Genomic DNA, 17,137 nt, shown 5'->3' with positions numbered 1-17,137 from the left:
CTCCTATTGGTGCATAAATACAAAGTGTTGCAGCTGGAAACCTTTCCTAATTTAAACACAAGCGCTAGATGTTTAAATAGTCACATTCCTGCTGTAACACCCTGATCAGATCACTTGCGTGCAGCCTAATTTCATCAACAGAAGCTGTTAAAAAGTCAGAGTCATGAGTTTATCTAACCGAAAACAGCAGATATCAGGTGAAAATACAGGCCAATGCAACTTCACCAGAACTAAACTACGTTTCCTAGCTTCTCCCATCATGTAGAAGGTGCAGGAGCCTCAGGATTCACACCACCAGGTTCAGGAGCAGTTACTACCCCTCAATCATCAGGTTCTTGAATAAAAGGGGATAACTACTCTATCTATTGAGATGTTCCCACAATCAATGATCTCACTTTAAGGACTCTTTATCTCATTATCTCATGTTCTCATTATTTTTTGCTATTTATTTAATTTGTATTTGCACTGTGATCAATCTTTCATTGATCCTATTATAGTTACCATTCTATAGATTTGCCAAGTATGCCCGCAGAAAATTGAGTCTCAGGGTTGTATGTGGTGACATAGGTGTACTCTGATAATAAAATCTACTTTGAACTTTGAACTCTTTTTTTCAAATGAATTCATAACTCTCTCTAAAAAAAAAACACTGGTCAGGTCACATTTCGCTCATCACCGAGTGAGCATACTTCCAAAATGAGTAACCAGATCATAGATTCAAAAACAGACAAAAGGTCCATGATCCATACAGATGGAATGATTTGATGTAATATGGCCTCAGATCATTCTACTTGCATTCCTCAGTAATTCACATATTAAAAGGAAGTCATTATGATAATTAAACATTATTCTTGACATCTCAAACCAAGCAGAGTAGTTTTTCCTATGATTTGACATCTCAAGAACAGAGGTGACCTCATCCCACTGTTTACAGAACACACTGTGACCCATCACAACGTGCCAAGCATTCCCTTAAAAGCCAGCCCCGTGCACTTGCCTGGAAGTGGTACTGTTTTCCCAGCTGCCTATCTCATCGGGAGCTGGCCGCTGGGAAGCAGCTCTGCCGCAGATTACAGAAACACGGCATCAGACATTCTTCACGTTAGTCAGGGCACCTTTGCCCTCTGGTGATGTCACCGAGGAAAAGGTTAGCAGAGCCTTCTAGTCACTCCTCAGAAACACAAGAGATTCTGCAGATGCTGGAACTCCAGAGGAACGCACGCAAAGCACTGGAGGAATGCAGCAGGTCAAGATTCAAAGATCCAAAGCACATTTATTATCACCTTGAAATTTGCCTGCTTACAGGCTGCCAGAAAGCAAGGAACCCCGATAACCCAATTTAAAAAAGAAAAACCAAGACTACTGTGCAGAGAAAGGGGGAGAGAGAGAAGAGCACAAACAATGCCATCAGTAGAAGTAAGCGACAGTATTCCGAAGCAGATTGAGTCCTTAGTTCTGCTCCCCGGAGCAGCTGGATTTGGCCCAAGCCTTTGTCTCGGTAGCACAGCAGCCGGAGCAGTTCACGGCCAAGAGATGAATGAACCTTGCAGGAGAGCGAGGAAAATCAGCCCGACACTCGCCTCCGGGCCCAGCACTCAGGCTTTCCAGTGCATCTCGACCAGCGTTTAAATTGTTCAAGCACTGGGTAGCGCCTCACTCGAGGGCCTGGACCACGGTGCAACAACGCGCCCGGTCCGCTCAGCCCGAAGCCGCTCTCGACCTCACCACATCGGCTCGGCGCTTGGAGCGAACCAACCTCACACTCGGGTCCGGTGGACAGGCGCTGAAACTCTTCTACACCAACTCCTCTCCAAATCGCTCACTCCGTCTCCCAGCTCCAACACGCCGTGCTTTGCGATGCTCCAGCACAAGCTCACCCCCCACCTCCCCCCGGAAACCAGCCTCACCTCCACCTGCCTCCTCATCATCTGCAGTGACGGCCCACCACAATTTCCTTCAAGAAAGATGTCACAAGTAACGTTTTCAGTCAACCTTTTGATCAGCCAGTAAGCTGTCACACACCTTTGGTAGTGCCGTCTTCAACTGGGAGAGTCAGGCGACATCTATGGAGAAGAATAAGTTTTGACTCAAGACCCTTCATCATTTCAGAGATCCTGCAGCATTTTGTGTGAGTTAGTCACACCTCGGCCTGGGGAAATCACGATAATCCAACCACCTGGGAACATTGCTTCCACAACAGGCCTCAATAAAGTAGTAAAAGAATTCAACAGACTTTAGGTGTCTTCCCTCTCTGGCCAGCGCCTCTGCTAGTCGCCCGTCTTTGAAACCGGCTCGGTTTTTCATTTCTTCAAGAGGACCACTGGGAATTCTGGGCGTTCCCCACATTTCCCAGCTTTTCTGTTTCCTTCCTCTCTCTGGCCCCAAGCTGATCACCATGGTAACCCAGGCCTCACCCTATCAGTGATATCCTCTCCATCCAGGGTGTGGTTATTCCCCTCCATAGATGCTGCCTGACTTGCTGAGTTCTTGCATAAAACTAGACCATAACACATTGGAGCCGAATTAGGCCACTCAGCCCATCGAGACTGCCTCATCATTTGATCAGGGCAGCACAGTAGTGTAGCAGTTAGTGCAATGCTCTACTGCGACAGCAATTCCCGCCACTGTCTGTAAGGATTTGTACATTCTCCCCGGAACAGCGTGGGTTTCCTCCGGGTGTCCTGGTTTCTTCCCACATTCCAAAGATGTACGAGTCAGGGTCAGGATTAGTAAACTGTGGGTATACTCCATTGACGCCAGAAGAATAGCTACCCCCCAGCACATTCTCAGACTATGGTGGTCGTTGACACAAACAAAGCATTTCACTGCATGCTAGCGTGTTTCCGTGTGTAAGGGGTTTATTCTTTTATGTTACTGTGCCTGGAAATTAAAACGGCTTCTTTGTTGTGTTAAATGCTGAGGAAGTCTGTAGCTAGCACTTTGCTTGGGTTATAACAGATAGCAGATGTACTATGAACCAATGGGTGTCCATGTTATTCTTTCTTGGGGTGATATGCTGTCTCATATGGCTGGGAACCAGGGGCTTTTGGCGGGGAGTTGGAGGACAGACCGTGAGGACGACGGACGTGTGGGGAAATCTCAGGTTGATGACTCCGGGTAGTCCCGAGCTGCGAGTCGAAGGGGTCAGAGTGGTCCCGAAGAGGTCCCCCAGCTCCAACGTGTGCACAAAGGAATTGAACTTTGGTAAGTCTGGTGCCTTTTCCACTCCTTTTTTTGTACTGAACTGCTATTAATCTCACAGACTCAGTAATATCTATAAAGCGCAACTGGTAAAACGTACAGTGTGTGCTGGCTGATGATTGATGTTTGAAGCTGAACCAGGTGGCATTTGTACAGCAACCGACGTAACCGGGAGACAAGGTGGGCGGCCGACGGGGTTTCCCCTAGATAAATACAAGCCAATATAGCTGAGCATTACAGGTGTACAAGTGACAAAGGTAACCAAATCGTCTTTTTTTTCCCCTAAAATCCTTAATCCATACAGATCATTTGATTGCATCAGTGCAGGAGAAAAGCAGTGCCAGAATGCAGAATAAAGTGTTGCAGAGAAAGTGCAGTGAAGGTAGACAATGACGTGCAAGGTCAAAATGAGACCGGTGAGGTCAAGAGTGCATCTTATTGTAGTAGGAACCATTCAACAGTGGGGTAGAACCTGCCCTTGAACCTAGTGGCTCATGTTTTCAGGCTTTTGTATCTCCTACCTGATGAGCTGGGGAAGGAGAAGAGCCCTGTTTTGCTTCAAACTTCAAGCATCAGCTTTCTTTGCTTTTTCCAGGGAAGGAGCTGTTCTGAAACGTGCTGGTGTGGAACTTCAGGTTTCTGTACCTCCTGTCTGATGTCACACTGATGTTAAAATACTTGCACAAGAATTTTTTTTATAAATTTGTGATCATATCTGCTGGAGTCCGGCACTTGAACTTTTTAATTCCAGGATAAATATAGATTGGGTGGCCAAGTGGATATATGTCTCCACCAAAGAAGGTGCAAGGCACACTTCCCTCCACTAGCCTGCAGGTCACCCTTGGGCAAGGTGTAGCACCTGCTTAGCCCCCCGATCAGGGTCACGAGAAGCCACAGGAACACGTGGTGGATGGTCATACGAGCAGCTGGTGCAGATCGCAAGTCCTGATTATGCGACCACTGACACCAGGCAGACAATCTCTGAAGAGTATTGATAAGGGCTGGGCTCACCCATCTTGTAAAGACACTGTCCAGAAGAAGGCAATGGCAAACCACTTCTGTAGAAACATTTACCAAGAACAATCAAAGACCATGATCGCTTACAGCATACAACGCGGCACATAATGATGATGTCATACAACACAGCACATAATGATGATGATGCACATAGAAGATCATCAGTAGAACACAGGAACTGGCCCTTTGACCCATAATGCCTCTGCTAATTGTGATGCCAAATTAAACTAAATCTCTTCTGCCTGCACATGATCCACATCCCTCTGTTGTTTGGATAGTCACTAACGCGTACCAACCCATAACGTGGAATGGAACTGGAACACCCAGAGTCACAGGGACAACATACAAACTCCACACAGAAAGCAACTGGAATTCAGCCCGGGTTACTGGCATTGTAAAGCGTTTCGCTAACTGCTATGCTGCCGTGTCACCCACACGGTCCTTCGTTACTGTGGATAAATGCTCAAGTGATCAGAGGGCTGAGGGTTACGAGGAACTGGCAGAGAAAGAGGCAGGTAACGATCACACTCAGTGAGGGGCCAGTACATCGGCAGGAGATTGCACAGTCACTGAGAGGCTGGGTTTACACAGAAGTGATATAAATAACAAATTCAGATGATACAGAATGGCGGTGATGTATCAACAGATCTATGCACGCAATTCTGGTACCTGTAGTTACACTGCAGGCTCTCGTTTCTTCACACTTGTTTCTGGGATGGCCAGAAACCACGACAATGCAGCAAAGATCCTCTCCCGTCACGTACCACCAAGCTCAAGGACAGCTTCTATCTCACTATCATCAGAGTCCTGAACAGACCTTCCTCACAATAAGATGGACGCTTAGCCTCACAGTTTCCCTCATTATCTTGCACTCTTTTAGTAGCTGTACACTCGATTCCGCATTGTTACTGCTTTACGTTATTCCAGCACAATGTACCGGGTAATGCTCGGATCTGTATGAACAGCTGGGCCAACGGGGTGAGCTGGCCTTCATTAGTCAGAGGACTGGGTTCATGAGGCAATGCTGCAGCTCCAGAAAACTCTGGGTCAGGCCACACTTGGAATACTGTGTCCGGTTCTGGTCACCTCATTACAGGAAGGACGTGGAAGCTTCAGAGCAGGCGCAGAGGAGATTTACCGGGATGCTGCCTGGATTAGACAGTGTGTCTTAGGAGGGAAGGCCGAGCAAGCTGGGGTTTGCTCGGATCTGTATGAACAGCTGGGCCAACGGGGTGAGCTGGCCTTCATTAGTCAGAGGACTGGGTTCATGAGGCAATGCTGCAGCTCCAGAAAACTCTGGGTCAGGCCACACTTGGAATACTGTGTCCGGTTCTGGTCACCTCATTACAGGAAGGACGTGGAAGCTTCAGAGCAGGCGCAGAGGAGATTTACCGGGATGCTGCCTGGATTAGACAGTGTGTCTTAGGAGGGAAGGCCGAGCAAGCTGGGGTTTCTCTCTCTGGAGTGAAGGAGGATGATGAGAGGTGATGAGGTAGAGGTGTACAAGAAAGCAAGAGGCACAGATCGACAGGAAGGGGCTTGTACATTCATCAGGACTGGTGCTAAAGGCAGATACATTAGAGACATCTAAGTGACTGCTAGAGAGGTGGATGCATGAAAGAAAAATGGAAAGCAACTGCAAGGAGGAAGGGTTAGACTGAAATGAGAGTAGGTTAAAAGGTTGGTACAATGTCATGGGCCAGAGGGCCTGAACTGTGCTGTTCTGTGCTAACAGCGTAGATACCAAGAAGCTGCTCCACCATTCAGTACGACAATGACAAACTAATTCCATCCGGAATTCAACATTTCTACCCCAGCAAAAAGACACCACCTCATCAGATCTCCCCTCAGCCTCTGACACGCCATCTTAGACTGGTGAAAAGCTCAGCACAGCATCGTGGGCTGAAGGGCCTGTATTACACTACAATGTTCTATTTATACAATGCTGAAATCAACTCAGTAATTATCATGAATCATTCAAACCACTTCATCAGTAATTTAAGTACACTAGACATCTATTTATTATCAAATTCTTCTCTAGAACAGTAATTACCTACTTACTCCCAAATTTCACAGTCACAACAAATATCCCTGTGACTGAAAACTGACCTTTTATCAATTATAATTCTGAACCACTTCACCACTAACACAGTCAATACGTCCAGACACAATTCATTTTCAGCTATTACAAGATGTCAGACTGCACTTGGGAGGACTGTGAGCAGCTTTGGGCCCCATATCTAAAGGGGGTGGATGTGCTGGCATTGGGGAAGAGTCCAAAGTCTTAAGCACATATATAGCTCGGGTGCCTAAGACTTTTGCACAGTACAGCGTTTGTCAACGAGGAGCGGAGAGCGAGTTTGTAAATTTGGCGGGAGCAAACGATGTTGGGACTGGCGAGGGTGGAGTACCGCGGGAGAGGTGTGGGATGGGTGGCAGAGAAGGCGTGCCAGGGATGGGGGTGGCACAGGTGCGGACACACCCAGCCCTGAGACACCAGGCAAAGTAATTTGATTCCAAACAATTGGTTTATTGATCATTACAGAATGTCTCTATGGTGCTTCCCTCTCCTTTCCCATTTTCCCCAACCATGATTCCCCTCTCCTTGTCTCCTTCCCACTCTCAGTCCACAATAGAGACCCATATCAGAATCAGGTTTATCATCACTCACATATGTCATGAAATTGTTTTGCTTTGCGAAGGAACTACAGTATATATATCTACTGCCTATGACTTTCACACAGTAGTACATTTAATGAAGGATATGCTAGCATTGGAGAGAGTCTAGAAGAAGTTCACAAGAATGAAAGGGTTAACATATGAAGCACATTTGACGTCTCTGGGCCTGTACTCACTGAAGTTTAGAAAAATAGGGGTGGGGTGGGGAAATCCCATTGAAACCACCAAACATTGAAAGAGCAAGATAGAGCGGATGTGCAGAGGAAGCTTTCTATAGTAGGGGAGCCTAGGAACAAAGGCGGCTGTGGAGGTGGAGTCACTGGATATATTTAAAGTGGAGGTTGACAGGTTCTTGATTAGGCAGGGTGTCAAAGGTTACGGGGAGAAGGCAGCAGAATGAGATTGAGATGAAAAATAAATCAGCCCTGATCGAATGGTGGAGCAGACTCGATGGGCTGAGTGGCCTCCAATTTGGCTCCAACGGTCTAGTTTTATGCAAGATTTTTCCTGGAGCAGCAGGGACCGAGGGGAGATCTGTTGGAGGGTAATAAGACAATGAGAACAGCCAGACAGCATCTTCTTCCCAGGGTTGAAATGTCTAATACCAGAGGACATGCATTTATGGTGAGTTCGAAGGAGATGTGGGAGGCAAGTGTTTTTTTTTCAAATACAGAGAGTGGTGGGTGCCCGGGGTGGTCGAGGCAGAGACATGAGACTTTCAGGAGCTGTTTAGACAAGCACGTGAATGTGAGGCAAATGGAAATTGTGCAGACACAGAAGATTAGTTTAGCTGGCCATTGGAATCAAAATCAGGTTTAATATCACTGGCAAATGTCATGAAATTTGTTGTTTTGCAGCAGCAGTCATTTCAATGCATAATAATAAAACTATAAATTACAATTAAAAAAATAAGTTAAATTAGTGCAAAAAGAGAGGGGGAAAGTAGTGAGATGGTGTACATGGCTCCAATGTTCATTCAGAAATCTGATGACAGAGGGGAAGAAGCTCTTCCTGAATTGCTGAGTGTGTGTACCTTCCACCTGATGTTAGCAATGAGAAGAGGGCATGTCCTGGGTGATGGGGGTCCTTAGTGTTGGATGCTGCTCTTTTGGGGCATTGCTCCTTGAAGGTGTCCTGAGTGCTGGGGAGGCCAGTGCCCATGATAGAACTGACCTGAGTTGACAAATTTCTACAGCTCTTTTCCGACCTTGTGCAGTGGCCCCTCCATGCCACGTAGTGATGTAACCAGTGGAATGATCTCCACAGTACATCTGTAGAAATTTGGTGACGTACCAATTCTCCTCCAACTCCCAATGAAGCAAAGCCATTGTCGTGCCTTCTTTGTAATTGCATCAATATGTTGGGCCCAGGAGAAGATTACTAATTTATTTGGTTCAGCAGAACATTGAGGGCTGAAGGGCCTGTACTGTTCTCTAAACAGCAAGTATAGTGCACCATCAAACCAGGTCAGTAAAAACGAGGATGAAAGGCAAAGAATGGAATAGAACAAAAGGCAAGGACAGTCAACAGGAAGGCTGGGGGGGGCGGGGGGGGGGGGAGGCACGACGACTGCAAACCATTCACCTTGGCTCCGGAGAAACTTCAAAGGTGGAAGCCCCTTCTTGTTTTCTTGCCTGAGCGCAGGCACGTGTAGAGAGGAACATTGGAACTAGTGCTTGGAAAAAGTGTTCAAGGCAGAAAGCCATCCAAGGCAACAGCACAAATGTGAAATCTTGGAACTGTAACGGCACGCCAGCAGTGCGCAGACAAACTTGTTTCTGTGCCCAGATAGGCTGAATAAAGCAACATCAATAAAGTCAAGAAAGTAAGAATTTTTGGCTATTACAACACGTCGTCAATTGAATTAAACTATTCTAGCATTGTGAGTCGTAGTAAGCTGGTTATAATTCACATACACAAACCAGATTGCTTAGGAAGAGATGCAGAAGAACTGTTAGGATGGGGGAACAACTTCTTCCCTCAGGCCATAAGATGACTGAACGCTGAACATTGGGTTGAAATACTGAGCATTCTCTGATTTCATTTCAGATTCCTAACATTTTTCCCCCCTTCTCTCTCAGCCAGACCAGTGGGAAGTTAACATGTCCCTATTTTATTTCACCAGGCACCACCACATCTTCGGACTGTTTGTCCTCCGCCTGGCAGCTGACACCTTCACAAACTCCGCATCTTTCTCCGATCACCCCACCAATCTTTTCACCCTCTTCAAAGGACCCACCCTGGGCTCTTTGGGGAACGGGGGAGGGTAGTGAACATGGTCAAGGACGTAAGACTGTAAGACACACAGTACTGAGCAAAAGTACTAGGCACATACATACAGCTTGGGTGCCTAAGACTCTTGCACAGCACTGAAGCAGAAGAATGTGGCCATTCGGCCCATCCTGCCTGCTCTGCCATTCTATCATGGCTGACTTTGGGGAGGACCGGTGCAGCATCTGCCTGGCCCGTGCGTAACCCCAAAATCAGGTTATTATTACTTGATAGAGGTTGCTAAGAGACACAGATCAAGTGTCAGCTAGGTTTTCTCCCCCAAAAGCAGGAACGGCTAATGCCCCACCTCCCCCTCATACCCCATCCGTTATTTATTTATATACACACATTCTTTCTCTCTCTCTCTTTTTTCTCCCTCTGTCCCTCTCACTATACCCCTTGCCCATCCTCCGGGTCCCCCTCCCCCTTTTCCTTCTCCCTGACCTCCTGTCCCATGATCCTCTCATATCTCTTTTGCCAATCACCTGTCCAGCTCTTGGCTCCATCCCTCCCCCTCCTGTCTTCTCCTATCATTTTGGATCTCCCCCTCCCCCTCCCACTTTCAAATCTCTTACTAGCTCTTCCTTCAGTTAGTCCTGATGAAGGGTCTCGGCCTGAAACGTCGACTGTACCTCTTCCTAGAGATGCTGCCCGGCCTGCTGCGCTCACCAGCAACTCTGATGTGCGTTGCTTTAATACCGGGGATACTTTTAAGGTGACTGGAAGAAAGTTTGGGGACGGTTGAACATCAGACAATTTTTTTTAAAACATTGCGGTGGAACGCCCTGCCAGGGATGGTGAAAAGGGCTGATATGCGAGGGACACTGAACAGACTCTTAGATAGGCACATGGATGACAGAAAAGTGGAGGGTTATGTGGGAGGGGAAGGGTTAGATTGATCTTGGAGGAGGTTAAGAAGTCAGCACAACATAATGGAAGGAAGGGCCTATATTGTGCTGTACTGGTCTGCATTCAATGTTCAGCACTTTGCCTGAAGTCACGACCGACCAGCTTCAAAGATATTATTAACATCAGAGGAAAAGCCCGTTGTTACCAACACAAAAACTTCTGTCCATAGTTCCTTCCCCTTCCAGGTGACAGGCTTGCCCTGACATAAGGAACCCGACCAGTCCTCACCGTTGATCAAACAGAAACGTCCCTCGGCTCATCACTCATTCTGTCTGTCAGCAGCGTGGTCCGTCTACAGCACAAACTGGACTTACTCAAACCCTGCTGAAACACCCTGCAATCTCTAGAGATGACTTCCGACATCACCAGCCGATGTTCCCCCTCCAACCCACACAGCTTCCTGAAATGGAAACATTTACTGTTCCTTCACTGCCCAAATCTTGGCTCTCCCACCCTGCAGCAAAGTGGGATGATTAAATCAATTTTTTTTAGTATGATAAATTGGGACTCTTGACCTCAATCTACCTCGTTATGATCTTGCACTTAATTGTCTGCCTGCACTGCACTTTCTCTGCAGCTGTTACCCTTTATTCTGTGTTGTTATTGTTTTTTCCTTGTTCTGCCTCAGTGGAACAAGCCCTACTTGCCCAACAAGTCACACCGGCTAGCAGCCTATCTATTTAAACGTAGCCTAACAGCCCAACAAGCTGCACTGGCCAGCAAACCATCTATTTAATGTTAGCCTAACCACAGGACCATTTACAATGCCCAATTAACCTACCAACCGGTACATCTTTGGACTGTGGGAGGAAACCAGAGCACCCAGAGGAAACCCACGCAGTCACAGGCAGAATGTACAAATTCCTTACAGACGGCACCAGAATTGAACTCTAACAGCCTGAGATTGAGTCATAGAAAAGTATAGCACAGAAACATGCCTTTCAGATGATCAAGCCCGTGCCAAGCCATTTAGACTACCTACACCAGAACTATAGCCTTCCAAATCCCTGCCATTCATGTACCTATCAAAACTTCTCTTAAATGTTGAAATCGAGCTTGTCTGCACCACTTGCTCTGGCAGCTCATTCCCCACTCTCACAACACTCTGAGTGAAGAAGATTCCCTTCATGCTCCCTTTAAACGTTTCACCTTTCACCGTTAACCCACAACGTCTAGCTGTAATCCACCCAACCGCAGAGGTAAAAGCATCGCACTAACTGCTACACTACTGTGGCGCCCACGACATTAGGCCATTCAGCCCATCGAGTCTGCTCCGCCGTTCCATCATGGCTGACTTTGGCGCACAATACATTTCTCTGTGTGTTTCGACGTGCTTATGGTAAATGGCTAAACCAGGTGAGGGTAGCCGACGGGTCTCAAACCCTCGGTGAGATAGAGAGTTGTCTATCCCAGCATGTGAAGACAGATTCTGGCGGACTGAGCGGACGAGACCAATGGAAGGTCCAACGGTCGAGAAGGCGGTCTCTGCAAGCGTTGAGGAACGTGTGGGGCAGGACAAGACACAGAAAATGTCCTGGTCATCCACTGCGCCTAGTCCCACCTCCAGCCGTCTAGACTCTGTATTGCCACTGGATCCAGATGGGAATTGGGAAGAGAGAGTGAGGCTGACGCTGCGCAACTCTCCCTCACTTAAATCCAAATCACGCGCTAGTCTGGACACCATCAAATGGTGTCGAGGTCCTCATCGACGTCGATGGTAAATGAGTGAACGTGAATCTGCTCAAAAGGGGCAGCAGTTTCATAGTCCTGTGTCCGAAACCGCACTGTGCAGAAACATAATTGACAGTGCCGCTGACAACGACCCACAAGGACATCCCAAATCCATCAGAACTTTCAAAGAACAACTTATATTTGAATATTTCATGCCCCCGTTAATCTTCAGGCCATGCCACCCAGAGACTTCTGCTAATAATATTTTTTGTGACTGCATCTGTTACCGTAAATACGTGTGCCGTGTGTTATGTGTGACCGTATGTACTGCGTTTTGCAGCTTGGCCCCGGAAGAACACTGTTTCATTCAGCTGTATACACGCGTCTGGTTCTTGAACAAAACGGGATAATTACACTCACCTATTGAGATGTTCCCACGATCAACGATCTCGCTTTAAGGACTCCTTGTTATTTCATGTTAACAGTATTTATTGCTATGTATTTATATTTGCATTTGCACAGTTTGTTGCTTTCTATGCTCTGCTTGACCTTTCATTGACTCTGTTTACAGTTACTATTCTATAGATTTGCTGAGTATGCCCGCAGGCAAATGAATCTCAGGGATGTATGTGGTGACATCCATGATAATAATTTTTGATTAAATTTGAACCTGAAGGTAGAAGCAATGTGTCATTGTCACGGAGAACACTCTATAATGTGAAGGGAATGTTTCAGAACAGGGATCGCTGGAAACCCTCAGCTAGATTTGCTAGCCCACTGAGACCACAGAGTCAGTCAGAAATGACTAGTACAAGTCAGACTGGTTCTCTGATAAAACTAACCACATTCAAACAGTAACACAACAGCTCATTCCTGAACTTTAATTTTGATACAGCCGATATACCATGCCTCCTACAAACAACAGGCAAGATATATGACATTAAAAAAAGATTCACCAACACAGTCCTGTCGAGTAATAAGGTCATCGATCAGAACTGTGGCTTCAGCCCCACTATCGCCAATCCACAGTCACTGGACTGTCCTGTAATTGGGAAATCCACCTCTGAACTGTATTAATTAATGTCTCTGCATTCGTAATTTTTTTTGTTGGGGGGGGGGGCACAGAGATCCGGCTTCCAAGAGAGAACCTCAGGCATAAAATTGCTGAGTCCACTTCCTCAATGCAGATAAACTCAATGTGCGGTGTCCTAGCGATGATCCCTGATTTAACAGTCCCCAGAGGAGGTACCAGACCAGTCCAAAAACCATCACGACCCAAACAGCACAAAGCTCCTTAGAGCAATCCTGCAAGAGTCCCTTATAGTCTGAGCTGACCCTGCTTATTGCTTATTTATTTATATTTGTAATTGCACAGTTTGTTACCTTTTGCATTGTTTTTTTGCTCATCTCTGTTGTGTTTAGCTTTTCACTGTATTTCTTTGAAATTACTGTGAATGCCCACACGATTATAAATCTTAAGGTAGTGCAGTGGATTCCAGTGAATTGGGCAATCGGTTAAATGGATAAGCTGCTTATTTAGTACAACACTTAAAGAACAAAAACTAATCAGGAAAGTAGCCGAAATTCCATTTGCTTATTTGAGACACTATGCTGCTTAATTGGGACTGGAGACTGTTGCCCAACAGTTTCTAACAGGCATCAGTCAAGTGCACTTGTGCAGCATTAGATACAACACCATCCTTACAGCGAACAGCTTTTAAATAGCATCAGTTGTATATATTTATGCTCAAAAAGCAGTGATTTTTGTCACCGATAGTTGGCAAGAAATAAGCAACAACTCAGAACTGTTTTGCTCCCTGCAGTTTCAAGCACTTAGGCTAGAAGATGCCAGAAACAGCAGCACATGAAAACAAAACAATTTCATGAACTCAGGTTAGGAAGTATGATGAATTTGAAGGTATCAATAATTACCTTGAATGTTACAATGAAAATGAAGATTTGGAAGATGCATTGTATGAAGGCTGTCCATTATCTGCACCAGGTGTCTGAGCTAATTCTGTTCATTTACAGTCAAAAGAACACACCAGCATACACTGGGCAAATTCCTCCTTTGATAACTATTAGGAATTAATGCACAGTTTTATAGTACTGTAGTAGTATTGGTAGTGTTCTAATTTGTTCTATATTTCATTTAAATACGGAATTTGTTCCTCAGTTAAACAGCAAGCTGTCCTTTTTTAAATACCTTTTAAACTATTTCTATGAAATTTGAGCTAATTGGGGCAACCGCTTAATTGGGTCAAAATGTATTGGCCCTGTTGTGTCCTAATTAACTGGAATCCACTGGTAACACATATATACTCTGACAATAAATTTACTTTGATCTTTGAACACATGCCGGGCTCCCAGGATAATCAAAGGAAGTTACTGATCTGATTTCCCAGAGACTCGATCATGGGAAGCTCAAGTCAAACAGTACAAACGTATCAAGTGTGATTACATGCAGAGACATGGGACAAATTTAAAACCAGGAAATAGAATCTGATCACTGCAATCTCCTAGAGAACTGACATTCTCCAACACACATATACACTTAGGTACACCTGCTCGTTAATGCAAATACCTAATTAGCCAATCATGTGGCAGCAACTCAAGGCATAAAAGCATGCAGACATGGTCAAGAGGTTCAGTTATTGTTCAGACCAAACATCAGAATGGGGAAAGAAATGTGATCCAAGTGACTTTGACCGTGGAATGATTGTTGGTGCCAGACGGGATGGTTTGAGTATCTCAGAAACTGCTGATCTTCTGGGATTTTTGTACACAGCAATCTCTAGTGTTTACAAAGAATGGCGCAAAAGACAGTAACTATCCAATGAGCAGCAGTCTGTGGGCGAAAATGCCTTGCTAATGGGAGAGGTCAGGGGAGAATGGCCAGACTGCTTCAAGGTGACAGTAACTCAAATAACCACACATTACAACAGTGGTGTGTAGAAGAGCATCTTTGAACACTCAACACGTCGAGCCTTGAATTAGATGAGCTACAGCACCTGAAGACCACATACACTCAGTAGCCACTTTATTAAATTCAGGAAGTATCTGATAAAGTGGCCACTGATTGTATAAAGAATGTTTTTTTTCAAAGCAATTACATTTGTAAATAATTTCAAGTAAACTGGTCCATTGTACACGATTGCCCACCGACTTTGTTCTGCAGCCCATCGGTTAGTTAAAGTAAACACACACACCTGTCACCGAAACTTGGTACACCAGGTAAGCTCGTATGACGATCAACAACAAAAGGATGGCTCGTCCCCGACCTCAAGTCACAACCCTTGACACCAACTGCAACTCTCGATGGGACATCACGGCGGGGGCGAGCCCAGCCGCGTTGCCCGCAAGTCATTCTTTCCCTAGGAACTGAGGGGGTGCGGGGGGGATGCTAATTTCCGGGGCACCGGAGTACAACAAACCTGAACAAACACGCAGATATGTGGGAGACGATTCACCTTCCGGTGTCCCGTGTCTTGGGCCCACGGTGGGAGAGGGTGATGAGGGTCATTTCACCCCTCGGTTACTACAAGGTGATAAATGGGGTGGGAAGGAGATAAACATTTCATCCCTTCGTTCTCTGGATATTTCAACCTGATAAAATTAAACAGATCTCTGCCAACACAATGCGATGCTATACCAAGTAATTAAACAGAGGCACTGCGTTTAAACGAACGCAATCAACTGTTCACGTCTTGACTATTCAAATCAGTTACTTTAAGATTCAACTCGGTTGAGGCGGTGGAGTTACTGGCGGCACTCTGGAACTCACCTTCAGGGCAAATTTCTCGCCGGTTTTCTTGTTGAAACATTCCAAAACTTTGCCATTGATGCCAAGTCCCAGAACCTGCGCTGTGACCTTGTAGTCGTCGGTGATGGCGTTTTTCTTGGTCTGGGCGCCGGTTCTCGGGGGTGGAGGAGCCGGGGGCGGCTCAGGGATCTGGTTGCCTTGCTGCGGCTCCCGGCCTGTCGCAACGTTCGGTAACATTGTTACAATCGGCGCCCGCTACTTCGTACACTTCGCGCTCGATACAGTGTAGCCGACCGTGCGGACAAAGTTACACAAGCGGTCCCGGAGCAAGAAAAGGATCCAACCCAAGTCCGAAAGCTCCAGCTCGGTGCGATTCCTCAGCTACCACGGCCTGTTTTTTGTTCCAGTCAGAGTGTCGGTAAAGGTCCCATTTGGTCAGTTTCACAGCACTTCTCTTCCACGGGAGTTTCAGTGGAAATTGACGTGCTGACGTCAAAGCCTCACTGCCAAACCGGAGTCTCCGCTTAAAGGGCGAAGGGACGCTTAAAGGCGAGGTCGCGGGCACGATTTTTTGTCGTAAAAAACGCTGATTTTCATTGTAATACACACACACCTCACACACACTGAATGAGGACTCCGATAGGCGGGGTCGACCAGCGATGATGTCTAGATCTGCGAGCCAGGGCAGTACAATACGGGGAGCGAGCTGTTTCCCATGCAGTCCGAAGGGACGGCGGAGACCGACCCTAGTTTTGCACAACGTTGCCATCAACGTTGAGTTCAATGTAGAACCGTCCCAGGGACTCCAGCTCCGGATTTTTCCCTCGGGGTTTACTCCCGAAGCCTTCCCCAAGGCAGCAGAGAGTTCGGATCAGTTTTCCTTCTCCCAGATGAGCTGCCAACCGCGGCTGACCGGCCCCATCTGCCCGAAGCGACCGGTGTTAGGGCGCCAGTCGCCCGCCTTTGCCCCGTCTCCTGTCAGTAGAAACGGTTCCAGCAGGCTTGGTAGCTAAAGCACATGTGAAGGCCAGGAGCTGGACTTGGTTGTCAGAGCCTATGAAGACGCACACCATCGGGAGAATTTAATAGGTGCTGAGACCTTACCCCATTACCACCCCACCCCCGGCTAGAACAACCGTAAGGAACTACGCGTACACACACAATGTACAGATACAGACCCCACACATTCACACTTCACACACACACACAATACACATACACAGACCCCACGCATACATACACACAAAGAGAGAAGAAACACAAGCCACTGACTCAACATACAAATACACACAGACACAGACAGACACGCAATGCTGAAAGAATTCATTAAGTTTGGCGGTATCTATTTCCACAAGACCATAAGATGTAAGGCTAGATTAGGCTATTTGGCCCATCGAGTCTGCACCGCCATTTCATTGTGGCTGATCCATTTGCCCCCTCAGCCCCTATATCCTACCTTCTCCCAGTGTCCCCTCATGCCCTGACTAATCAAGAATCTATCAACCTCTGCCTTAAATATACCCAATGACTTGGCCTCCACAGCTGTCTGTGGCAACGAATTCCACAGATTCACCACTCACAGGCTAAAGAAATTCATCACCTCCGTTCTCAAAAGATCGGCTTTTT

At 46.5% G+C, this 17,137-nt stretch overlaps 1 protein-coding gene across 1 annotated transcript in view; it reads right to left on the bottom strand.

Moving 5' to 3' along the window:
- LOC140210114 (MAP kinase-activated protein kinase 2) overlaps positions 1-16,214 on the bottom strand; it is a 221,626-nt gene extending 205,412 nt beyond the window's left edge. The window contains exon 1 of the mRNA XM_072278959.1: positions 15,533-16,214. Coding sequence (XP_072135060.1) covers positions 15,533-15,748 — 216 coding nt within the window. The 5' untranslated portion in view covers positions 15,749-16,214. The remainder of the gene's footprint in view (positions 1-15,532) is intronic.
- Positions 16,215-17,137: the final 923 nt, after the last annotated feature.

Source organism: Mobula birostris, chromosome 14 (genome assembly GCF_030028105.1).
Source record: "Mobula birostris isolate sMobBir1 chromosome 14, sMobBir1.hap1, whole genome shotgun sequence".
NCBI lineage: Eukaryota > Metazoa > Chordata > Chondrichthyes > Myliobatiformes > Myliobatidae > Mobula > Mobula birostris.
The sequence above is the reverse complement of the archived record's forward strand: the minus strand, read 5'-3'. Positions and strand labels throughout refer to the sequence as shown.